This window comes from Sceloporus occidentalis, unplaced genomic scaffold, assembly GCF_023333645.1.
Source record: "Sceloporus occidentalis isolate IW3139 unplaced genomic scaffold, rSceOcc1.0.p SCAF_2, whole genome shotgun sequence".
NCBI lineage: Eukaryota > Metazoa > Chordata > Lepidosauria > Squamata > Phrynosomatidae > Sceloporus > Sceloporus occidentalis.
The window spans coordinates 249,054,814-249,080,473 of NW_028316982.1; the positions used below are offsets into that span (position 1 = coordinate 249,054,814).

At 41.0% G+C, this 25,660-nt stretch overlaps 1 protein-coding gene across 5 annotated transcripts in view; it reads left to right on the forward strand.

Annotated features, from left to right (window-relative positions):
* The window catches only part of ARHGAP20 (Rho GTPase activating protein 20), a 131,518-nt gene that overhangs the window by 17,571 nt on the left and 88,287 nt on the right, over positions 1 to 25,660 (forward strand). For 4 of the 5 annotated variants that reach the window (XM_089512674.1, XM_089512675.1, XM_089512677.1 and 1 more), the window contains exon 2: positions 11,978 to 12,063. In XM_089512674.1, coding sequence (XP_089368800.1) covers positions 11,978 to 12,063 — 86 coding nt within the window. Of the gene's footprint in view, positions 1 to 9,508; positions 9,530 to 11,977; positions 12,064 to 25,660 lie in introns of those variants that run through there. The other variant, XM_089512678.1, reaches the window with a different exon arrangement.

Genomic DNA, 25,660 nt, shown 5'->3' on the forward strand with positions numbered 1-25,660 from the left:
GGTTAACACAACATACAGTGTTTAAACCAGCAGTAATCTGCCAATAAAAACTTTAATATCAAAAGCACAGATATTACATCAGCAAAGTGTTATGCTAGAAGTGATAACGTGGGCTTTAGCATCAGTTTAGCTGTTGCAAGAGGTATTAGTTACTGGTTGTTAAACCCATTTTGTGTTACTCAGTATTTAATTTTATGATATGTGGTAACTGATGATATTTTGTTTATGACTGATCTGTAGAAAAAACATTTTAATAATAAGATATAGCTTCAGTTTTTTCTTAAACCATTTGTGTGCCACTTTTGAATTACAGTAACCAAAGTGGTTTAATATGTCAGCATAAAACTCCCTAAAATATCGAAAACAAGGATTAAACAGCAGCAGGAAAAAGACACTCCCCTGATAAATCAGGTGGAGGAGCCAATAAAAAGTGGTCATGATTGTAGCTTAAAAAAACAAGGAGGTAGAGCATCTTTAAATTACAAAAGACCCATGCAAATCAATCAGAAATTATTTAAAAGAGGAATCAGAATGGATTGTTATAAGCAAATGTTGTACTTTATATAAAAGGGAATTTATATAAGAGGTCAAGGGAATTTCCCCTCAGGATAGAGCTTTCAAGGATGGCCATGGCCAGAATGACAGCCCTGTGTGTGTATGTATGTACAGTATGGATATCTTCAAGTCACCTGTCAGCTTATGGTGACCCCATGATTTTCATAGGGTTTTCTTAGGTATGGATTACCAGTTTCTTCCTCTGAAATATAGCCTACATTACCTGGTATTCCTTGGTGGTTCCCCATCCTAACAAGGGATGACTTTACTTAGCTTCCAAGATCAGACAGGATCTGGTGCCTTCCATTGCCTAGTCCCAATTTGAATGCTCATCACACATTAGTAGCTCACATGAGAGAGTTTCCATTGAAGATTTTAATGAGTAGTGAGACCCATGAGGAGAAGACAAACCTGATTTCAAACTGTAAAGATGATGAGTAGATACCTCCTTTTGCTCCACAGATGAACTATACATACTACTCTAGATTAACAACACGTATACAGTTGGCCCTTCTTATACACGGATTTCTTATACATGGATTCAAGCATCCACAGTTTGAAAATGTTCCAAAAAAGTATACATTTCAAATATCAAACCTTGATTTTCCATTTTTTATAGGGGACATCATTTTGCTATGTCATTATATTTAATGGGACCTGAGCATCCACGGATTTTGTTATCCACGGGGGATCTTGGAACCAAGCATATAACAAGGGTCCACTGTATCTGACTGGCACTATTTGAAACAGAAAATTGATTATTGCTCACAAGATTAGAATACAGTAATAATCTTTCCAGCTATAAGCAAACCATTGGTGTTCAGATTTCTGCAGTTTGGAATAATGTGTTACCGCCATCACTATTGATAATTCTGTATTAATACATGATAGCAGTAGGTTACAAACTAACCAGCCCATAGAAAAAAGACCATAGTTAAGAAAATGAGCATAGTGTGGGCCACTAAGTTCTTTGCACTAAAGCAGGCAATTCCCTCAACAGTCTGGATCGTTGGCAGCTAACAAGTGGCTCTGAGTAAAGCCGTTTTTCATGGACTCCTGACGGTCCTACCAAACTGTAATGGAAGTTTTGTTCACATTACTTCTATTAGTGAATAAAACATTTTCCCTGCCCCAATATATATGGGTCCTGGAGAGAAGAGGAGAATGCTTTTTTTTATTATACAGTACCAGGGGTAGGCAACCTGTGGCCCGCGGGCCGGATGCGGCCCGGCGAGGCCTTGGGACCGGCCCCAGCCCGGTCCTGCCGCCGATTGCCGCCGGGGCCTTTGGTGTCTCGCGCGAGGGGCATGGTGGGGCAATTGTCTATAGAAGCCTCAGAAACATGCATTTATCTTAACATTTTTTAAAAAAATCAGCAATTTTTTTCACATGTCCTCCATTTTTTATTTAAAAAGTGCCCTCCATTTGAAAATTTTGTCCTACATTTGTCCCGGTTTATTTATTTATTTAATTTTTTTTTTTAAAAAAAAAATTTAATTATTTATTTTTTGGCTTCGGCCCCCCAGTTGTCTGAGGGACAGCAACCCGGCCCCCGGCTCAAAAGGGTTGCCTACCCCTGCAGTAGGCCTTCAGTATCCTCTGGGGTTTGGTTCCAGTACCCCCCATGGATACCAAAATCCATAGCCCCTCAAGTCCCATTAAATACAATGGCATAGTGAAATGGTGCCCCTTATAGAAAATGGTTAAAAACAAGTTTTGCTTTTTAGAATTTATATTATTTTTGAATATTTTCAGGCCTTAGTTGAATCCATGAATAGAAAATCTGTGGATACAGAGGGCCGACTGTACCTAAGTAACTTTGGTGTGGGCATTAATGCATGGAAATACGTTCCTAGAATCATGGAGTTGGAGGAGACCACAAGGGCCATCCAGTCCAACCCCTCTTGCCATGCAGGAACTCACAATCAAAGCACGCCTGACAGGTGGCCTCTGTTTAAAAACCTCCAAATAAGAAGACTCCATCACCCTCTGAGGGAGTGTGTTCCTGTGTTGAACAGCCCTTACTGTCAGGAAGTTCCTCCTAATTGTTTCGGTGGAATCTCTTTTCCTGTAGTTTGCATCCATTGTTCCGGGTCTTATTCTCTGGAGCAGCAGAAAACAAGCTTGCTTCATCCTCAATATGACATCCCTTGAAATATTTAAACAGGGCTATCATATCACCTCTTAACCTTCTCTTCTCCAGGCTAAACATCCCCAGCTCCCTAAGTCTCCCCTCATAGGGCTTTGTGGTTTCCAGACACTTCACCATTTTGGTCACCCTCCTGAACCCTGTAGAATACAGAAATTGCTCAGCCTTGAGTTGGATTATGCAAGTTGAATTTGGTTGTTTGGTATGATGTGAATGGGTTGTTTAGAACATCAGATCTCTTCCAAAGGCAATCCAAATTAATTTTGAATTATATTCATTCCAGGGAAAAATTTAATATTTAGTTTTATGGTCATCTATTTGCCAATGAAGAAGGCGTTCTTGCTGAGAAACAGTACAAGAGTAAATAATTTGCTTGAGGCTTTCCTGGATGTTATGAGTTCTCTGAGTGGGGTTTCTTCAGCATTGGAACTTGGCATGCTTTGTGTTGGCTCACCCATGCAGACACATATCCCCGGTAGCAGTTTGGAACAAACTTGGAACTGTCTGAGCCATGTCAGTTTTAAAATCCCGCTGGGAAAAGCCTGAAGTCTAGGAAGATGGGCACACACTGCCAAGTATTAATCTGTTTCCGTTGTTCGTGTACATTTGTGTGTACGGGTTTGTGTGCATGCATGCTTTTGGTTGAAAGGAGGCTGAAAACTCAGCAGCCTTGGCATTAAAACCATATTACGGGGAAATGTCTCCACCTTTTAAAAATGTCTGCAAATGTTTCTAATTAATGCCTCTTCTTTCCACCCAAGTTTGATTTAGATGACAAGTGATATCATGTTGCCAAATTTATGACATTTCATGGATTAAATTTAATCAGCTCTTGCACTGTCATTGATTAGTATTTACAGTGTACAAAATGCTGTACAAACTTTGCTGATAGTCAGTGGGCCAAAACGTGAAAATGTACAAAGCAGCAACAAGTAAAGAGGCAAATTTTTTGGTAAGGTTGGTTGATTAAGGTTTTAATGGTGATGTGATTAAGGTTTTAATGGTGATGGTGATTAAGGTTTTAATGGAGAGTGTGTTCCACTTTCAAATAGCCCTTACTGTCAGGAAGTACCTCCCAATGTCGAGGTGGAATCTCTTTTCCTAGTCTCTGGAGCAGCAGAAAACAAGCTTGCTCCCTCTTCAATATGACATCCCTTCAAGTATTTAAACAGGGCTATCATATCACCTCTTAACTTTTTCTTCTCCAGCCTAAACATCCCCAGCTCCCTAAGTCGTTCCTCATAGGGCATGTTTTCCAGACCCTTCACCATTTTAGTCGCCCTCCTTTGGACACACTCCAGTTTCTCCACATCCTTTTTAAATTGTGGTGCCCAGAACTGGACACAATATTCCAGGTGGGGCATGACCAAAGCAGAATAGAGTGGCACTATTACTTCCTTTGATCTAGACCAGTGATGGCGAACCTTTTTAGGTCACTGTGCCAAGGGTGGAGCTTCTGCCCTCCAGGGGCGGGGGACCGTGCCAGGGGCGGGGCTTCCACCCTCTGAGGGTGTGGCTTCCACCCTCCAGGGGCGAGGATTTCCCTTGTGCCCTTTCCCGGCCTCCAGCTGAGAGACAGCTGGAAGTCGGGGGAAATTGGGGGAGGGGTGACAGGTGCGTGCCTGCTCCTCCTGCCCTTCCCTTGGCCTCCAACTGTCTCTCAGAGACAGCTGGGGACCAGTAAGGGCCCGTGGGAGGCAGGAGCAAAGGGTCTGCAGGCCCTGCTCCTGTCCTCGGGGCTTCTCCAGGTCGGAGGTGTCCTCCGAAGGACACCTCTGGCCTGGGGAAGCCCCACGGGCAAGAGGAGGAGGAAGCCAGCGGCCCCTGCTCCCATCCTCGGGGCTTCCCCAGGCCAGAGGTGTCCTCCAAAGGACACCTCTGGTTGGGTGAAGCCCTGAGGGCAGGAGCAGGAGGCTGCCCGCGCTTTCTTCCTCGGCCCTTCGCTCCATGTCAAAGGGCTCGATGGAGCCCTTTCACGCAGAGCAAATGCAGGCCGAGGAGAAGGAGGTAGGGCACGCGTCCCAGCCCCCTTCTCTTATTATTATTATTATTATTAACCTTTATTTATAAAGCGCTGTAAATTTACATAGTGCTGTACATACAATCTTTTTAATTAGACGGTTCCCTGCCCTCAGGCTTACAATCTAAAAAGACATGACATAAAAGGAGAAGGGAAAGGTGGTGGGGCTAGTAGGCTAATACATATAAAGTACATAGCAATACAGGAAATGGTTCGATAAAACAGGCATCAAAAGAACATCAAATAGCAAACGACAATTATGCAATGCCTGGGAACGCTTCTCTGAACAGGATGGTCTTCAACTCTGTTTTGAAGCTGGTTAAAGAAGTGATGGCCCTTGCTCGCGGGGGAAGAAGGTTCCAGGAGTGAGGGGCAGCAAGTGAAAAGCGGCGAATCTGAGATGGGGCAGAGGAAATCCTGGGCTGGGACAGCAGACCTTGACTACCAGAACGGAGGGCCCTGGTGGGAAGGTGAGGAGAAAGAAGGTCTGATAAGTAAGGAGGGGCCAGCCCATGGAGGGCTTTAAACGTCGACAGCAGGAGCTTGTACTGAATACGGAAAGGGAGAGGGAGCCAGTGAAGGGATGCCAACACAGGAGAGATGTGGTCAGAGCGGTGGGTGGATGTGATAATGCGTGCAGCTGAATGCTGGACAGAGATTAAAGGACGGAGGTGAGAAAGAGGAAGCCCAGCCAGGAGGACGTTACAGTAATCAAGTCGTGAGATCACTAGGGCATGGACCAGGATCTTGGCAGTAGAAGCGGAGAGATATGGTCAGATTTTAGCAATATTGTACAAAAAGAATCGACAAGCCTTGGCTGTGGTCTGGATCTGAGGGATACACGACAGAGAAGAATCAAAGATGAAACCAAGACTGCGGGCTTGCTGGACTGGTTGAATAGAAATGCTGTCCACAGAGACAGAAAAGGAGTGTTGAAGGGTGGGCTTAGGAGGAAAGACCTTTGCTCCACGCCAAAGGACTCCATGGAACCTTTTCGCGCAGAGCGAAGGGAGGCCGAGGAGAAGGAGGCTGGGCACATGTCCCAGTCCCCTTCTCTGCGGCCCTTCGCTCTGCGTCAAAGGGCTCCATGGAGCCCTTTCGCACGGAGTGAATGGAGGCCGAGGAGAAGGAGGCTGGGCACGTGTCCCAGCCCCCTTCTCTGCCGCCCTTTTGTGTGGAGCGAATGGAGGCCGAGGAGAAGGAGGCTGGGCACGCGTCCCAACCCCCTTCTCTTCGGCCCTTTCGCGCGGAGCGAATGGAGGCCGAGGAGGAGGAGGCTGGGCACACTTCCTAGCCCCCTTCTCTGCGGCTCTTTCGCATGGAGCAAAGGGAGGCCAAGGAGAAGGAGGCTGGGCATGTGTCCCAGCCCCCTTCTCTGCGGTCCTTCGCTCTGTGCCAAAGGACTCCATGGAGCCCTTTTGCGCGGAGCGAAGGGAGGCCGAGGAGGAGGAGGCTGGGCACGCGTCCCAGCCCCCTTCTCTTCGGCCCTTCATTCTGCGCCAAAGGGCTCCATGGAGCCCTTTCGCATGGAGCAAAGGGAAGCCGTGAGGGAAGAAGGCTGGGAGGAGGAGCCAGACGCGCGCGTGCTCTCTCCTTCTCCCAGGCGCCACATTTCACTAGCTTGTTTGTAAGAATGTCAAGGGGAACCCTGTCAAAAGCCTTACTGAAATCAAGATATACACAGCATTCCCTTCCTCTAACAAGCTGGTAGGCACATTTGAGTGTATCCATAATTTGTGTCATTTACACTGTTTGTGAGGAACAGGTAACCTAGCATGGTAAAGAAGCATTTCATAGTAGTGAAAGTAATGCAGGTGCAGTACTGATTTACATATATTTTATTTAAACAATTACCTGTTATGTTATTAAGGTAACATAAATACCTTGCTACAGCTGCTTCCCTTTTTTGTTTTTATCATGAATAAAAATACATGTAAACTTAACAACTGGTGAATTAACAAAAGTAATACTTTTTAGAACAACATACTTGCTTCCATATACTGGTAAAATCGCATACACTATGAATATGTTCAAATATGTCTAACTGTGTGCTTATTATTCATTATGTGGTTTGTGGATGGGGAAAAGGATTAAGCTATAATATATTTCAGGTACATATCTGGATAGTATAAAACAGAACTATAGATCCCGGGATTCCATGGCACTGAGCCATGGCAGTTGATGTGTCGGCTTGGATTGTCTTTGCAGTGCAGGCGCAGCCTAGGTCCAACATACATTGTAGAAGTAGTGCAGTTTGGCACTACTTTAACTGCCATAGCTCCATCCTACAGAGTCCTGGACTTGTAGTTTTGTGAGGCACCAGCAATCTTTGGCATAGAAGGCCTTGTAGAACTCCAGGTCCTGGGATTCTGTAGGATGAACCTGCAGTATTTAAAAGTGGTCTCAAACTGCATGATTTCTACAGTGTTTTTGAAATTGTTTAATTGTTGTTGTTGTTTTAAAAAAAACTTTGTATTTTTATTGTTTTGTACTTTTTTAACTTGGACTATTTTAAATTTTGTTAGCTTTCTCTGTACTGGGAGGAAGGCGGGATAAATAAAATAAATAAATAAATAAATAAATAAATAAATAAATAAATAAATAAAATTCCTTATTTGTAGAACAATTCATTCATTTCCCAACACCTTTTAAAACTGGAGACCTAGTTGGTATGCTTTTGCTTAACATTTAGAAAAAGATCCCTTTGGCTGTTTGACAACAATATAAAGAACTTAAACAGCCAATCTGAATGTGCTGTCATGTAAAAACATAATCCATGAACATACACCTTTCCAAAAATCTTAATGAAACGTTATGACCTTACTTGTTAACTAGTGTTTGATATTGCCCGCAGACTATAGGAACTATAATTTAATTTTACAAATGGAAAAATGAACCTTAGAGCTGACCATGTGCTGAACCCTCTCAACTTGAATTTGAACCCAGTTTTTAAAGCCCACGGTGTGAACCTTTTTGATCAGCCATACTTAATTTTTTAGGCAGAAGCATCACTCTTCTACTTAGGCTAATGATCTGTGTAACCCATGCTGTCTCCTTTGATTGTCAATGGCTTCTCATGGCCCTAGGAAGAACTTGAAAAGCATTCAGATGATGATGCTGAGGACAACTGAGAAGCATTTTTCTCCTGCTTCTTGATCCTATCACAGTTTTTAAATTAACAGAAAGGTCAATATTTTTGTCCATTTCCTTGTACCCTACACGTGGCTTTTCTTAAAGTTGCTTTGTTTCAGTTACAGTGCTTGCTTTGAGAGAACATCTTAGGTTTTTGCAATCCATTGCCTATTAGTAGCCCGTTCACTTCGTAGTAATACACACACCATAAATATTTGAGGCAAAAGATAGCTCTGTATCATTATAAACTTACAAACTAAATTTAGCCCAGTTGTCCTATAGTTCAGGGAGGTGGCCAAAGTATTGTGTGTAAACTGATTAACCCAATACAACGGACTCTTGCACAACATAGTCTATGTACAGTAGATACATAATAGTATTTCCACTGTGTTTTGTGAGGTTTTCCCTATGAAAAGGAAGAGAAGAGAGAGAGCACCATCAGGATTCCTATGGAGTTTAGATCATGCTGAGGAACAGTTAAGAGAGATGATTTACTGAAGAACAAATGGATGGTTGATGTGAATGCAGTTGATAATCTCAGCTGTATTCTTAGAAGTAGTCTCACTGCATCAGCTCAGTTAAAGTATATTAATATTTATTTTTGATTGGTTTAAGGTGGGGTTGAAAAGGGTGACATTTTTTGTGAGGAATGCCAGGAGTCCAAAATAATGCTGTCTTGCTTGGGACACATGAGGTTAAAATATCTCACAAATAGTTTTTTGTGGGTTTTTCAGGCTATGTGGCCATGTTCTAGAAGAGTTTCTTCCTGATGTTTCGCCAGCATCTATTGTTAAGGAAAATGCAACATGGGACATACAGTAATAGAAATAAAATATGTATGTGAAAGTCACAATGACTAAGCAAGAGCAATTAAGAAGCTACACAGGTGAAAAAGCTAATGTAATTTAGAAGTCTTGAAAGTCAAGGACAGAATTATAGAATGTACAATTGGAAACACCTGAGATTCATTAAGTGTACAAGGTAAAATGATGAAATACTTGGGTTGGTCTTAAGTGTGGGTTGAACTATGTGAACCAATCAAAATGAGTGTACACACCCACTGGGTGGAAACTGACTAGTGGGTGGTGATTAACAATGGCTATAATAATTGCAATGTTTGCCAATGTTTGTTGTTGGGTAGTTGGAGTAGTTTGGAGATATTGTGGAGTATTGGAGATTGTAGAGATTGTGATTTGTAGGGCATATAGTATTTGTATGTAGTAGAATAAAGTAGATCTTTTATATAAGATTACTGAGTTGTCTGGTGTCTTGAGTGAAGATACAAGAGCCAGCTGGATCCTGGAGAAGAGTGAGAAGGCTTGGAGAGTTTGTCAGGGTCTTCAGCCTATTCTCTGAAACTCTGCTGCTTTGAAGAAAAGCATTAATCACTGACCAAAGCTGGTCAGCTCTGCTGCATAACAAGGTAGTGAGTTAGAGCCGGAGGTGAAGAGCAACAACTCCCATCATCCCTGACATCTATGGCTGGCATCATTCTCTGCTGGTGAAACGTCAGGAAGAAACTCTTCTAGAACATGTCCACATAGCCCGAAAAACCTACAAAAAACTATGGTTGCCGCCCATGAAAGCCTTCGACTTTGTATCTCACAAATGTCCAGGACAAGTTGCAGTTTCCAAAGCAGCCTGCTTTAAGGCATGCATCTTGTTGATGTCTGGTATGTGTGCTAAAATTCTGGATTTCTAAATGCTTTTTGCTGGATAGCTGTCATTTTTCCACCAGGGAGCCAAAAAATTAAAGTCCAAAGGACTGGAGAGTATGTGGCTGTCCAGATGGTCTGGGAATATATAACTCAAAGAAACATAGCAAGCTGCCTTATAGCAAAGTCAGACTTTTGGTTCATCTAGCCCAGTATTGTCAACTTGAGCTGGCAGCAGTTCCCAATGATTTTGGAGAGAATTATTTTCTAGCCTTATCGGGAGTTCCCTGATATTTCCTGGTGGTCTTGCATACAAGTACTAACTGGGCCCAACCGTGCTTGGCTTTTGAAATCAGATGATAATTGTTTTCAGGGTTGTATTGTAGTTCCCATCTGCCATAACCAGCATAACTAATGGATGCTGTAACGCCCAATAATACGTGGAAAGCCTCATGTTTCCCATCCATAAGCTACCTATTTACAAGCTTATGGGCTCAAACTGTTCTAGAGATGTGAATGCCTGAAAATAATAATAATAATAATAATAATAATAATAATAATAATAATAATTTTTATTTTTATTTGTATTTCCCTCTTCTCCAAAAACCGAAGTGCGATTGCATCATAATAAAAATACAGTATAATGCAAATATGAACTATAAAAATGGAAGTCTTTGGGGAAAAATATTTTTCTGGATTTTCCCCAAAGCCCTTTTCTCTAAAAAGAATTGAAAAAAATGTATTTTTTAAAAATAGTAGATTCATGAGTATAATATTTAAGAAAGAGTTTTCACATATTTACTGCCCAACAATTCATTTGTAAAAACTATGCAAAACTATGGCCTGTTACAGACTGCCAAAATAAAGTTGCTTCGGGTCTCTTTGGAGGTATGCTATTTAAATGATGCATGGGTCCTAAGAGTCCGGAGGTCGCGCCAAAGCCACACTCCATTCCTAAGCACTGGAGTGCAGCTTTGGTGCAGCTTCCGGATTCTTAGGATGCATGCATCATTTAAATAGCATACCTCCAAAGAGACCCCAAGCAGCTTTATTTTGGCAGTCTGTAACAGGCCTATGTACCGCATCAGATCATTACAGTTCCTGGTTGCTGAGGTGTTCTTTACAGTTCAGGACCCTGAAACTCTATGATAACTTTATGTCTAAACAAGTTAACCACTTAGCCCTCCATATCCTCAGATTTTTTTTATCCATGGATTCAAGCATCCACAGCATAAAAATATTTAAAAAAACATTTATAAATTCCAAAAACCAAACTTTAATTTTGCCATTTTATATAAGGGACACCATTTCACATTACCATTGTATTTAATGGGACTTGAGTAACCATGAATTTTGGTATCCAGAGGGTGTCCTGGAATCAAACCCCAGCAGATACCAAGAGCTCACTCTATATAAAGGCATTTTCAATTTGTGAAGGATGTTAATTTTTCATTTTTGGATTTTTACAAAAAATTGTCTTTAAAACTGATGACATCAGAATTTCTGAAATTGTTACATCTATGAGATGCACCAAGCTCCTACCTAGTTTCCAGCTGTATTTCTTTTCCTCAGGGTCCTTTGGTGGTATGATTCACATGAAAAGGAACATACGTTCTGTCTCTGAATGAGTTGGGAAGGACTTTTATTAGAAATCCTGGAAAGCTGCCCTGTAGAGATTTGAAGGCATGGTGGTTTGACAACTCTGAAGTATAAGGCAGATTCCTATGTTTTCTTTTTTATATATGGCTAGTAAACAGCAGCCTTTCTGTGGTGGATAAGTATTGCTTCCAACAACTGGGTTTCTCTTCACCATTCCCCTATAGGAATGTTTGGGATAGCAGGCACGGACCTATCACATTCTTGGATTGTCACAACTAAAGTAATGTTAGTTCATTAATTATATTGTTTTTAATCTATTAATTGATCTGATTCAATTTATCAGTGGCAAAAATTGCTGCAAAGAAAGATTTATCCATTTATTTTTCAGCAACTCTTAAATCATCTTAGAGGCATTTCCGCTCTTCTTAAAGCTGAATTGCCATCATCAGCCTTTATAATTATTTATATTAAAAATAATGTAGACAGTATTTTTAGCTGATTTACTTTGTTGTGTGGACACGTCCAGGTGTACAAAATATTTTGGACTGCTACATACATACTTTGGGAATGTGTACCACTGAGATAATGGTATTTGGTTCTTTTATCAGTTCAATTTGTACCTTATCTTTTAGGCACTCAAAAGTTGCTTTCAATTGTGAAGGATGGCTACGGTACTAATGTTATAATTGCTTTCTATTGTAAGATCTGGATTGCAGATTCCAGGAATGATTTATTGGGCAGGTGGGACTGCCTTGTATTCTGAGAACTAGAAAAACAGTTTCTACTGTCATTAACCCTTTTCATATTTTTCTTCCATCCATTTGTAGTAGAGATTTCTTACATTTTATTTTCTTTGTTTTTCCTCAGAAAATGAAGAGCTTGGCACAAAGACGTCAGTCGGCACCATCTCTGGTTCTCAGCAAAGCACTGAACAAGTCCAGAACAAATGCCAGGTAGGCTGTAATGTCTTTTTGAAAAAATCTGGTTGTCCTTCAGAAAACCCAACAGATTTCTTGGTCCAGATTTTAGACAGATAGTTGACCTTACAAGACTAAGATGGTGTCTTGGGGAACAGCTGTAAACCATTCCCAGAATAACACAACAATCTTTTCATGATCTTTGCTAAAGTGCTTTGCTTCTGCTAAACATGTGTGCAGTTGAATGTGATCAAAATGTCATGAATTAAGTTTGCTACAATTTTAAAAAAAGATTTTAATATTGGGCATTAATTTAAAAAAAATCTATGTAGTTCCTCATAATGTTACCTTGTGACAGTCTTGTTTTATTTTTTATCATGTTGTGCGGAGCCCTTACAATGCCAAGATAAATAATGTTTTCAAATAAAGATTTACACAGACAAATTAATTTGTTAAAATCAGGTATAGACTGTATATTGATGGTTTACAGCTTGCCCTATACATTTTCTTCTTTGCTTGCTTCCCTTCCTTTTTTACTCCTCCTTTCCAATTGTCAAACTCTAACCAAACACTAGTTTGGTTGGTGGCAGTCACTGAAAAAGTCACATTTGCAATATGTGGCCTTGCAGCATCATGTAAATTAAATGTTTTCCTCTAGATTATATATAGACTGTATGCTGAACATTGCTTGCCTGTTCATCCCTGTCCTCTTCTTTGCAACTGGCAGACTCTAGCTTAATTGATGACGACATGTTGAGAAACTGTCACTCTTGCAGTGTGTGACCTTACAGTTTCATAAAAATGAAAAAGCTCCTAAAAATGGTATTTATGTGATGCAAAGTGGGTTTATTTTCCGACAAACCTTCACTCTTGACATTGATGAGGTAAGATGAATGGATCAAAGCGTAATGTCATCTGGTGAATTTAATGGCTGACTGAACATTTGATCTCAGTTCAGTACTTGAAGCATTGTACCACATTGTCATCCCTTGAAGTCATGGCTTCTCTGTTGAAAAAGGATCAGGAATGTGGTTTGCCTCCCAAATAATCTACCTGGTTTTTTTTTTTCCATTATGAAAATGTCCTCAACAGACAAAGATATACTAGTTAGCTTATTATACTTTCAGTTGTGAGACAGTATGGCTGCAGTTATCCTTGCATTAATAATAATAATAATAATAATAATAATAATAGGATTTATTTATATACCGCCCAGTCACTGGGAATCCGAGCAGTTTACAACAGAGGGGATAATAGACAGTTCCCTGCCCTCGGGCTTACAATCTAAAAGACACGACACAAAAGGAGAAGGGAATGGTGAGGGGGGGAGGGGATCAGGTCCAGCAGTTCTTCTCTCCCTCTGAGGCCTGGACCAAGGCAGATGGCCCAGAGAGAGGGCTCTGCTTCATCCAGGCAGACACTTGGAGCTAGCCTGCTTCTCTCTCCCTCAAGATGGTGACTGAAGGGAGGGCTTGTCTTCTTCCAGGCAGCCTGTTGGAGTTAGTACCACTATCTGTAAATTGATACCGGGATTATATGTGGGGCTCCCTTTGTGGACTATTAGGAAATTGCAGTGCAAACTACAGCAATATATTTATTAACTATGGCTGTACATGTGGGTCATACTTTGCTAGTTCTTAGTTATTTTAGAGTCTGGTCCTTTATAAGGTAAGAGTCCCCAAGAAATCATGAACTGAATTTCTCTTTCTTGGCTTCATTTTGTGAGACAGCATGTGTGCTAGGTACTATTTTTAAAATGGGTTGAAGGATTACTTCGTAGCATCCGAGGATGTGAGGACTTGTTTGCTCAGATAGCTGATTAGATAGTCCTTATTACCTCTTTCTAAATTCTAATGACATGTAAACTCATATTTTCTTAAATATTGTCACTTGTTTGCATTGTATGTTTAAACCACATACACCAGGATGGAAAAGTTTAAGTCATCAGACTCACATTTTTGTTGCAGAATCCACAGACAACTAGATCAACAATGTAGGTCTTCAGTGGCATTGACACTGAAACAGTTGTAAAGAACTTTGCTAAATTTCAGCCACTCTATACATAGTTTTTAAACCTTCCTCCACCTAGTCATGACAAAAATGCTCTAATAAATTCATTATTGTTTTCTTTAGGGTTATTCTGAGATGGAATTTGATCCCAACTCTAATCCACAGTGTGATATCTTGGGACAAAAAATGTCCCATTCTGTGTTTGAAGCAAACTGTTATGAAAACACACCAATGAAAAATAGGTGTTGCATGCTCTCGTTGTCTGTAGGTTGGTCTCATCTGAGAAAACACTGGAGTCAGGAAATTCAAGAAGTGTTCATTATTCTCTGACCCTTAATAACAGCCTCCAACCACCAGTCTAATGAAACAGTTGTAGGGATAAAAAGTATTGCACAACTCACGAGTGCAAGGGTTGGTTTTTTTGCCCTGGTGTGTAGGGGTTAATCTTTAAGTCATGAAGACTTTGTTAGGGATCCATTGTTATTGAAGCAATAAGCTTTGGGCCCCTAGGCTAAAGTTCTTCTTTAGTCTTTGTATTTTTTTCTAGTATAGATTAGTTTGAAAGTCTGTTTTTCTCTGGCTGGTAAAGAACCTTGTGAAGTGATCATACATAAACTGTCTGGAGTGAGAATAGCCATGAGTATGCAGGGGAAGTTTTGGCAGTGCATTTTTAGATTTGGTATTCTAATGACCTCTTGTTTGATGTTTCTCCTTATTTCTGGAGCTACAGCTTAAATAACTAATTTAAACTGAGTGGTCCTAATGCTAAGAGGAAGAATGGGAAACCTCCAGCCAAATGCTGGGTTAGGTCCTTCAGGTCTCCCTCTCTGACCTGCCAATACTCCAGAAGCCCCATCCCTTAGGGAAGAGTCTTCTGATCTGATGACTGAGGATGAGTCTTCATGGCCATGTTGCTTTGTTTTTCTTCCTGTGCATAGAGCAATGTGTAGCCTGTTTTTCCATGCACACAAACATCTATATGAGTATGTATTTATGTATATGAATGGAGTGTGCTGGGGAGATGAATGGGACTGTGTATGAGAGACAACAGAAGTGACCACTAAAGTTATGCCCCAAAACCATGGGTCCTCACAACATGCTTCCAGAATATTGAAGACTTTTGTGGCAAAGAAGTTTCCCCATTCTTGTTAAGTGTTTCTTGTATTACTACCTAGTACAGGGACCAGCATGGTGTAGTGGTTTGAGTGTTGGACTACGTCTCTCGAGACCAGGGTCCAAAGCCCCACTCAGCCATCAAAACCTATTGGGTAACCTTGGGCAAGTCACACTGTCTCAGCCTCAGAGGAGGGCAAAGGCAAATCCCCTCTGAAGACATCTTGCCAATGCAAAACAAGACAAAACACTGTGATGTTAGTGCTGCTGTAAATCGGAAATGACTTGAAGGCACACAACAAAACTGATTTTAAAACTTCCTGTCTTCTGGAAACTATATGCATGTGGACTTGGTTGCCCCTCACCCCTTACCCCAAATAGCAATAGCATTTACATGTCTATACTGTACTGCTTCATATTGAACCTAAGCAGTTTACAGCGTGTAAGCCAATTGCCCCCAACGAGCTGGGTATTCATTTTACTGACCTATGGAAGGATGGAAGGCTGAGTCGACCTTGGAGCCCTACAGGATTGAACTCACAATGTTGTGGTGACTATTGTCATTTAACCAATGTCGCACCAGGGCTCCAAAGTTCTGGGGTTTGTAGAACTCATGAACATTGTGATGCCATCTGGATCATACTGTAAGGTGTAGTCAGTTCACATAGAGCACTAGGCCATGCCAGTTGAATTAACATTTTGCCACATGAAGTGGACCAAAAATAACATCCATTGTGGTGTAGAAGATCAGATAGTGAGTACAGTCTGCTAAGAAAGCTTGCTTCCTGGTATTTTTCCTTTAAAGGAATCCTCGCTTAAATTGTGAAAATATTAGCAGGTCACTTAGCTAATGTTTAAGTCTACTTATATTGTCCTCAGAAAGCTCTGTGTTGTGTCAGCTATCCTCAGATGAGCTGATATTATATTTTCATCCCACAGTCCAGTAATCTCTCTCCAGTAATCTTCTAAAGCAATCTACTAACCTATCCTATATTCATACAGTTTAAAGAGATTGCATCTATTAAAGTTATTGGCAAAATTACATGGGAGGACAATTGGCTCTTTTAAACGAACACTTTGAGGTCAGTTCATTTTATTCCCCTTGCCTGTTTACCCCTGTTTAAAAAGAGTCCATTACTCTTCATCAATAATCAGATAAATGGTGTTTGGACTGTCTACTCTGTATGCTCTGTACATGCTTAACTCCCAGGGTTTACTCCCTTTTGCAAGCTGTGAATGAGGAAAGAGTAAGAGGACCTCTGGTATGTTCAGATCTCAGATATTTTGTTTTTAAAGCTGTCTTAATAGTTCACACCCTTTGCGGGAAAAACACTGATTTCAAGTTAAACAGATTGTAGATTTATTCTGGCACTAAATCTTTATGTTGATACTCAGTACACTGTCTTTTTAGTGGTTGACTAATGACCACTGAGATTCTAGCTTTTATCTGAGGGTCCTTTGTATGAATAGTTTTTCATTAGCAGCTGATTCATCTCAGTATTTATTGAACTTAATGAGATTTTAGTCAGTAAATATTTAGGAAAACTAGTAAATTTATGGTTTCAGGCCATTTTTCTAGTTCATTCTCCCTCGTATAACAGCCCCATCAGAATGGTAATGTTGAACATTAGAGTGAACTTTGTTTAAAGCAACTGAATCAGAATTACCAGGATTTGTATGTTAACAAATGCTAACCTGATACCTGAAAGTGATTAATTTTTAGTATTCCATTATTCTTTGAATAATCTTGACAAATTCTGGAAATGTGAACTATAATCCTGCCCACTATTAGGTTAAGTACATCCTTTTCACTTGAGATAAATTTTTCATTATGTGTCACTGTTAGCAAAGTAGAAGCCTTGATAAGTTTTGGAAATGTGTTGCTTTGCAAAGTGTTTTGCTGTGATCTGTTTCTAAACATCTACATTTAAGGATTTTGTAGTTTGTAGTTTTATTCATAATCTGGGATCATTATTTACTAGTCAGAATAAACAGCACTGAGGTTAACTGAGTTGTTGCTCCTAAATGATGAAACTGTAAAACTGCTTGTTGGTAAGATGTTTATAAATCACTAACCCAGCTCATTTTGGAAATGGCTTATTCAAAAACTGTGTCATTTTCTTTGTTAATAAACTTAGAGTAGTGACTATTGCTAGAATTAGAACCAAAATGCATCCACTGAGAAACTGCATGCTTGGAATAATTCCAAGATTTTAGGATTTATCATAAAAATAATAAAATACTGTAAAATCAAGCAAAAAAGATTCCAGGGGGCTTGCTAATAGGAAGGGTGGGGGACCTGTGGTTTTCTGGCTTCTGTCAGCCCCCATCTAGTACGTCCAGTGGTCAAGGATGTTGAACATTTTAGTCCAACATCATTTTGAGTGCTATAGGTTCTCCATCACTGTCCTGTAGCATTCTGAAGGGAGCTATTGTTGGTCACCTGATTGGCATACTAGATAGTTGTACTTCTCATTTTTAGAGGGTGCGGAATACCCTGCATCCTTCTATTGGAAGTCCTACTTATAAAACATAATACGTATAACTTAAAAAGTGAGAATAAAATAAATAAACCTTACTCATTAAAGACAGTGGACGAAGTGATATGGATTTTTCAAGGACCTTAAGTATGGGAACACAGTTTGGAAAAAATACTTTTTGGACTATAACATCTAGAATACTCCATCCAGCATGGCAGTACCAAAATTAACTTTTCCAAGTTCTGTAAGCGAACCTACTCCAAGTCTGTTTGTATTGATTCAGTCTGAATCAATGTACCACTTTTTATTCCAATATGTATCATTAGAGTAGAGGCGTAATATTAGTAATTCTGTCATAGTTTCATTTCTATTGGATGACAATCTCTGGCACTCACGGGTCAAGATGATACCTAGATATACAGAGTGCTCTTCTGTTTTCTCTCATCTATCTGTCCATTGATACAAAGATATCTGGAATTCTTTTTAAACTTTGCACCAAATGATTTTGTTAGTAGGATTTTTCCCCCCCATAGAACAGATTTTGCTGGGAAATATGGTAATCAAGTGTGCACTAAATATGTTTTCACAGTGGCAACATCTACCCACTCAAGTTTGGAAAAACTTGGATCCTGAATTTAATTCCCTGATTACATGATGAAAGGAATCTTCATATGGTACATAACTTTAATCCAATTGTTTTCCATTGGGACTTCCATGTGTGGGAGGCATTTCAGTGCTAACGCTGATGCAATGCTAGTTGTATGTAGGGAGATGATTAACATTAAGGCTCAGTAACAAATCTATTGATAGTTGGACTATACAAATATAAATATTTTGGGACCACGTCTGTGTTATCATATGGTTTTCAGATTCCACTAGTACACTGAAACAGAATGCTTTCAAGGGCCTGTTCTACACAGGCCTTTGTCACGCTCCCAGTACGTCCTAGGCGTTGGCCGAGGACGCAGCGTCCAATCAGGCCTCACCCCTAGGATGTACTGGGTACGTCAAAATGGCGGCGCCCTATACACATGGGTGCTGCCATTTTGATGTCGCGGACGCTTAGCGTCCACACATCGCGTCACAGTAATGACGCTACAAGTGTGCCATTGGCGCCTTGCAGCATCATAACGGCGCCGCAGAAAGAACCTCTTTTTTGCGGGTTCTGTTTGCTGCACCAGGGAATCACGCAGTTTGCCCTCTGCGGTTCCCTGGCGCAGCAAACACGGGCGCTGGCAGAGCACCCTTTTTGGGAGCTCTGTAAAGCGCCAAAATCAGTATGATTTCTCACATTCTGATCTAATATAAAACCTTCAACAGCTTTGTCAAATACAACATGGCATGCATTGGGGATCACTAACCTATTAACAACCGTGTTTGACTTGTGGTCAAGAGAGGTGTAACTTTGTAAGTATTGCCAATTGATGCAGACAGGATGTAGCCAGTTAGCTGCAAATTGGATCCATGTCCTCTGTGCTTGGCATCAAGTTTCTTGAGAGAAACCAGAGTGAATTCCATAACAGTTCCTGATGAGGCTGGAAATGTCTCTCAATACTGGGAAGTTCTCATTGCTTTTTATGCAACAGCTTACCTGGATGTTGGATTAGGGTTGCCATATCCCGCCGGGGGGCGGGATAATCCCGGTTTGGGCGGTGCCATCCCGGTCCGGTTTGGCGCCCAAACCGGGACGGCCCCGCCCACCGCGGCCACCTCAGCCCCCGCAGCGGCTCCAAGGCCTTGCTGAGGCCTGGGAAGGCTCTCCGCGGTTGGAGCTCCAGCCGCGGAGACGCTCCCTCCCGGGCCCCAGCGAGGCCTTTGAGGCGGCTCCGCGGTCGGAGCTCCGGCTGCGGGGTCCTCCAAGGCCTGCGCGAGGCCAGGGAGGAGGAGGAGGCCGCTTCCCACCGCGGCGATCGCCGCGATGAGGAGCAGCCTCCGCCTCTTTCCTGCTGGGAGCAGGCCTAGGCTTCCTCCCAGGCCGGGAGGAGGAGGAGGAAGCCTGGCACCGCGGCGATCGCCACGATGCCAAGCTTCTCCCCGCCCTTCCCGGCCTGGGAGCCGGCCTAGGCTTCCTCCCAGGCTGGGAGGAGGAGGAGGAGGACAAGGTTTAAAAATCTAGGACTTTTTTTTTAAATTTCCTAGCCAGGAAATTTTTTTAAAAAAATGTCCTACATTTTCAAACCTTGTCCTACATTTGTCCCGGTTTGGAGGTCCTCCATTATGGCAACCCTATGTTGGATGGAAATCAACTTTGCATATTAGAAAGATGTGTCTCTTGGAATATTCATGGAGAGAATGGCTTGATGTGAGTGGATGGAAGAACAAGACTGCCATTTTTATTTGTAAGGGCCAGCAGGACACCATTCATGCCAGTTACCAACTCATTTTTAAAAAGTAAACAGCAGGCATGGAACGTTTTGGAGATGTGACATCCCCCCCCCGCCCCCAGTGCTGTAGGGTTTTTTTTTGAGAGAATGTGATGTATTTTGTATAAACTCGAACTTAAGAAAAAAGGCTTCATGAAACTTGAATATTAAATATTATTTTTTAAAATGGAGATCATAGAATCATAGAATCGTAGAATCGTAGAGTTGGAAGAGACCACTAGGGCCATCCAGTCCAACCCCCTGCCATGCAGGAAATCCAAATCAAAGCATCCCTGACAGATGGCCATCCAGCCTCTGTTTAAAGACCTCCAAGGAAGGAGACTCTATCACCTTCCGAGGAAGTGCATTCCACTGTCGAACAGCCCTTACTGTCAGGAAGTTCCTCCTAATGTTCAGGTGGAATCTCTTTTCCTGTAGCTTGCATCCATTGTTCCGGGTCCTGTTCTCTGGAGCAGCAGAAAACAAGCTTGCTCCCTCCTCAATATGACATCCTTTCAAATATTTGAACAGGTCTATCATATTACCTCTTAACCTTCTTTTCTCCAGGCTAAACATCCCCAGCTCCCTGAGTCGTTCCTCATAGGGCATGGTTTCCAGACCCTTCACCATTTTTGTCGCCCTCCTTTGGACACGCTCCAGTTTCTCAATGTTCTTTCTGAATTGTGGCACCCAGAACTGGACACAATATTCTAGGTGGGGCCTGACCAAAGCAGAATACAATGGCACTATTACTTCTCTTGATCTAGACACTATACTTCTATTGACGCAGCCTAGAATTGCATTGGCCTTTTTAGCTGCCGCATCACACTGTTCACTCATGTTCAACTTGTGGTCTACTTGGACTCCTAGATCCCTTTCACACATAGTTTCATTCAGCCAGGTGTCATCCATCCTATATCTGTGCATTTTATTTTTCCGCCCTAAGTGCAATACCTTACATTTCTCTGTGTTGAATTTCATTTTGTTAGCTTTGGCCCAGCTTTCTAGTCTATTCAGGTCATTTTGAATCTTGATCCTGTCCTCTGGGGTATTAGCTATTCCCCCTAATTTGGTGTCATCTGCAAATTTGATAAGTATGCTCCCAATTCTGTCATCCAGGTCATTGATAAAGATGTTGAATAGCACTGGGCCCAGGACAGAGCCCTGTGGGACCCCACTGGTCACTTCTCTCCAGGATGAAAAGGAGCCATTGTTGAGCACCCTTTGGGTTCGGCCGGTCAACCAATTACAGATCCACTTAACAGTTCCTTTGTCTAGCCCACATTTTACAAGCTTGTTTGCAAGAATGTCATGGGAAACCTTGTCAAAGGCCTTACTGAAATCAAGATATACTATATCCACAGCATTCCCTTCATCTACCAAGCTGGTAATTTTATCAAAGAAAGAGATTAGATTTGTCTGGCATGACTTGTTTCTCTGAAACCCATGTTGACTTTTTGTGATTATGGCATTGCCTTCTAGATGTTCACAGACTCTCTGTTTAATGATCTGCTCCAGAATCTTTCCTAGAACTGATGTCAGACTAACTGGACGATAATTGTTGGGATCCTCTTTTTTCCCCTTTTTGAAGATGGGGACAACGTTTGCCCTTCGCCAGTCTGCTGGGATCTCTCCTGTTCTCCAGGAGTTTTCAAATATGAATGCCAATGGCTCCGATATTACTTTTGCCAGTTCTTTTAATACCCTTGGATGGAGTTCATCTGGTCCCGGAGACTTAAATTCATTTAGATTAACAAGGTGTTCCTCTACTATCTCTTTACTTATTCTGTGCTGAAATTCCCCTATTCTGTCCTCTGCTCCATTATCCTCAGGTTGAGCACCCTTTGCCTTTTCTGAGAAGACTGAGGCAAAGAAGGTGTTGAGTAATTCTGCCTTTTCTCTATCTCCTGTTAGCATTTTGCCATCTTCTCCACGCAGTGGCCCTACCGTTTCCTTCTTCTTCCTCTTGCTACGGACATATCCAAAAAAGCCCTTTTTATTGTTCTTAACCTCTCTAGCAAGCCTGAGTTCATTCTGCGCTTTAGCTTTTCTGACTTTACCCCTACACATGCCTGCTATTTCTTTGAATTCCTTTTTTGTGATTTCCCCCTTTTTCCATTTCTTATACATGTTCCGTTTCAAACTTAGCTCGGTTGAAAGTTCCTTAGTCATCCATCCTGGTTTCTTGAGACACCACCCGTTTTTCTTTCTCACTGGAACTGTTTGAAATTGTGCCTTCAGTATCTCCCTTTTGAGAAAGTCCCATCCGTCCTGAACTCCTTTATCTTTTAGTATTTCTGACCATGGAATCGCCCTCAATACTTCTCTAAGTTTACTGAAATCCGCTCTCCTAAAGTCTAGGATGCGTGTCTGACTCTGCCTGGCTTCTCCACTGTATTACAAACTCCAGGAGAACATGGTCACTTCCATGTTGTAGGGTTTTTTTTGAGAGAATGTGATGTATTTTGTATAAACTCGAACTTAAGAAAAAAGGCTTCATGAAACTTGAATATTAAATATTATTTTTTAAAATGGAGATGTGAGTATTGAAACTGAAAAAAAAAAAGGCAATGAAATACAGTAGTCCAGTTACAGGAACTGGTTGTTTTTTAAAACAGTGTTTTTAAGGAGGAATGCTAAAAGACCTTATAAACAGTGCATTTGAATGCTATTCATAAATAAGGTAAAATTCGCATGCATGAAAGGAAAGATGGGGTTTTAAAGACTTTCTTCCACCCATGTTGAACAGTATCAAAGACCCATGTTCCATGGAAATTCTGCACTTGTCTAGATCATTGTAAATGATTTTGACATGTTATTTTACAGTTCTGTGCCAAATGCTAAGTATTCCTAGATAATAAAGATCATGTGTGTTATCTGGTAACCCAATCGGCTTAGCTCTATTCAGGACATGCAGTGTGTGTCCTACAAATTGTACAGAGTGTTCTCAAGGTTTTAATCAGAAGACATGTGGATCATCTAAGCTATGTTACTGGAAGATTATGATAGGAATTTATTAAATGTAAATTGCCAAAAGGCTTTAATTGTCCTATCCAACTAGACAGCACCTTAATAAAAGCATATCCTGTACAAGCAAAATTAAAAAGAACGATTCTGATTTCTGTTTTCCTCTGTGCATATGTTTTTCCATATAGGAGAATGAACAAATCTGCATTGCCCATATACTTCAATAATGCTGTAACCACTTTATCAGCTGTTTATGTAGACTAGAAAGCTAAAAATTGCCTTATAGTTTTCCAGTTGCTCCAACATGATAACCGGTGTTGAAGTAGATAAAAGGCTTGTTATCTCAGAATGAACCATTCCTAGATGCATTTTCTACCAATCCTTCTGTATAAAGCTGTACTCTACTTAATAGCTCTTAATATGTCAATGGAAATATTATTTATTTAAAATAAAGGATTTACCTTGGAGAAAGCATTCATACTGTATATACTCATGTGTAAGTCTAGGTAAAAGAATTGGCCCCAAAAACCTGAGTCGACTTATCCATGCGTCAATGTAAGTACAGTACTTTAACTCTCATATAAAAAAGGAACCATCCCCTGGTAATGGCTAGAGTGTCATCTGCCCTGGAATCACTGAACCCCCTCTATTTTCTTATACATCCAGCCTTTAGTATGAGCATAAACAGTTATGCCTGCTGGATTTTGTAATTTCTTTGGCATTGTTTTCCTTTGCTTCATCATTTATATCCTTTGTTAGCTGCTCCTAGGTTTTACCCTTGACTTATCCATGGGCCATATCCAAATCCATAATTTTGGTCCCAAAATCTGTCCTCGACTTATACATGAAGTTGACTTATAGTCGAGTATATATGGTAATTCTAAATTCAACTATGGAAGCTGACCTCATTATATGTTGCCATGGGAGAACAACCTTGGGTGAGGATGCCTAGTCTCTATGCTTCTCTTTGGTTGTTCCTTTTTCTGGCTTTTGGCCAACGCCTCCAAAGTAGTCCTTAGCTAGGTTCTTCAGCACCAGAGTGCAGATGAGAAGCAGAAAGGGTGTCTCCACAAAGTTGTTACTATCTCCTTTCTGATGTCCATGGATGTAAACTACTTGGGGCAAAAACTACACTAAGACCAGTTTTTCTCTAACAAAAATTCCAAAATTGCCTGATATAGTTGGAGCTAAATAACCAGCAAGAGCTGAGGTGTTGTAGAGTCAGATGGAAAAAGACAGGTGACTTGATGTCTCATTTTCTGACATCTGGCTTCAAGGTGAGTAAAGGTAAGATTTGCAAATGCCGTTTCAAAGAACCGGGAAGCCATTTTTTGGGTTTATTAGCAGATGGCAATGACAAGCCCTCTCTGAAGAAACTTGGCAAGAAAACCCCATGATAGGTTCATTTTAGGCTTACCATTAGTCCGAAATGGCTTATGGCACACAACAAAAATAGGGGACCGCACATGTGTATAGGAGAAATATATTTTCCCTCAAAGCATTGTCTCCCCCCCCCCCCAATTTTTTTTTGGGGGGGGAAATGGATTAGGAAATATCTTCTTTTAGAATGATGAATTAAACATTTAGGGTGGGGGATACTTGGCTCAGTAATACTACATTTGAAAAGGGCCATGGGATTACAGTCAGATCTCCTTATCTATGGATTCAACCATCTATGGCTTCAAAATATTCAAAAAATATAAATTCCAAAAAGAATACCTTGATTTTGCCATTTTATATAATGGAAACAATTTTACTATGCCATTTTATTTAATTGAACTTCCATGGATTTTGGTATCCATGGGGGGTGGGGGTTCAGGAACCAAATCCGAGTGGATAGCAAGGGCCAATATATTGTTGAACATGAGCCAGTAGTGTGATCCAGTGGCAGAGAAGGCAAATGTTATTGTAGCTTGCCTTAATAGAAACTTAGGCCCAGTACAGACTGGCACTTTGCGCCACCCAGGGCCAAAAGTAGGGCTCCTGAGCCCTAACATACTCTATAAACTTATTCCACACCTCTTCAAATTCATTCCTCTTCCACAATCCTTTTTTAACTTTAAGTCTACCTGTTAATTTATCATTAATAGCAATATCCCAAACTTATTTATACCATTCTTCTGTTTGGTAGCTACCTTGAATTTTCCACTTTCCTGGTATTATTAATCTTGCTGCTGTCAGTAAAATTGTAATCACATTTTTAATAGTTCGAGTACATTTAACCTTGTTAAAAATTGATAATAAAGCAGTATCTGGCCATGTTTCAAGATTTTGTCCTCTTATCTCTCTTATCCTAAGTGCCACATTTTAAGAAAGTTATAAACAAGTTGGAGCGAGTTCAGAGAAGGGTAGCATGGATGAAAAGAGGTATGGAGAACAAAACATAGGAGGAGAGGTTGAAGGAGTTGGGGACGTTGAGCCTGATGGTGATATCACTGAGGAGTGATATGATCATAGTCTTTAAATATCTCAAGGGCTGCCATGGAGAGGAGGTGGCAGGACCTCTTATTTGCTGTCTTGGACAGTAGAGGTAGCTCTAATGGTTTTAAGTTACAGGAGGGTAACTTTTGCTTGAACATTAGAAGGAACTTCTTGCCAGTGAGAGTGGCTCTGTAATGGAACCAGTTGCCTAAATAGATCCTGCACTGAGCAGCAGTTGGTTCTGATGGCCCATAGGGTTCCTTTCAGTTGTAAGATAAG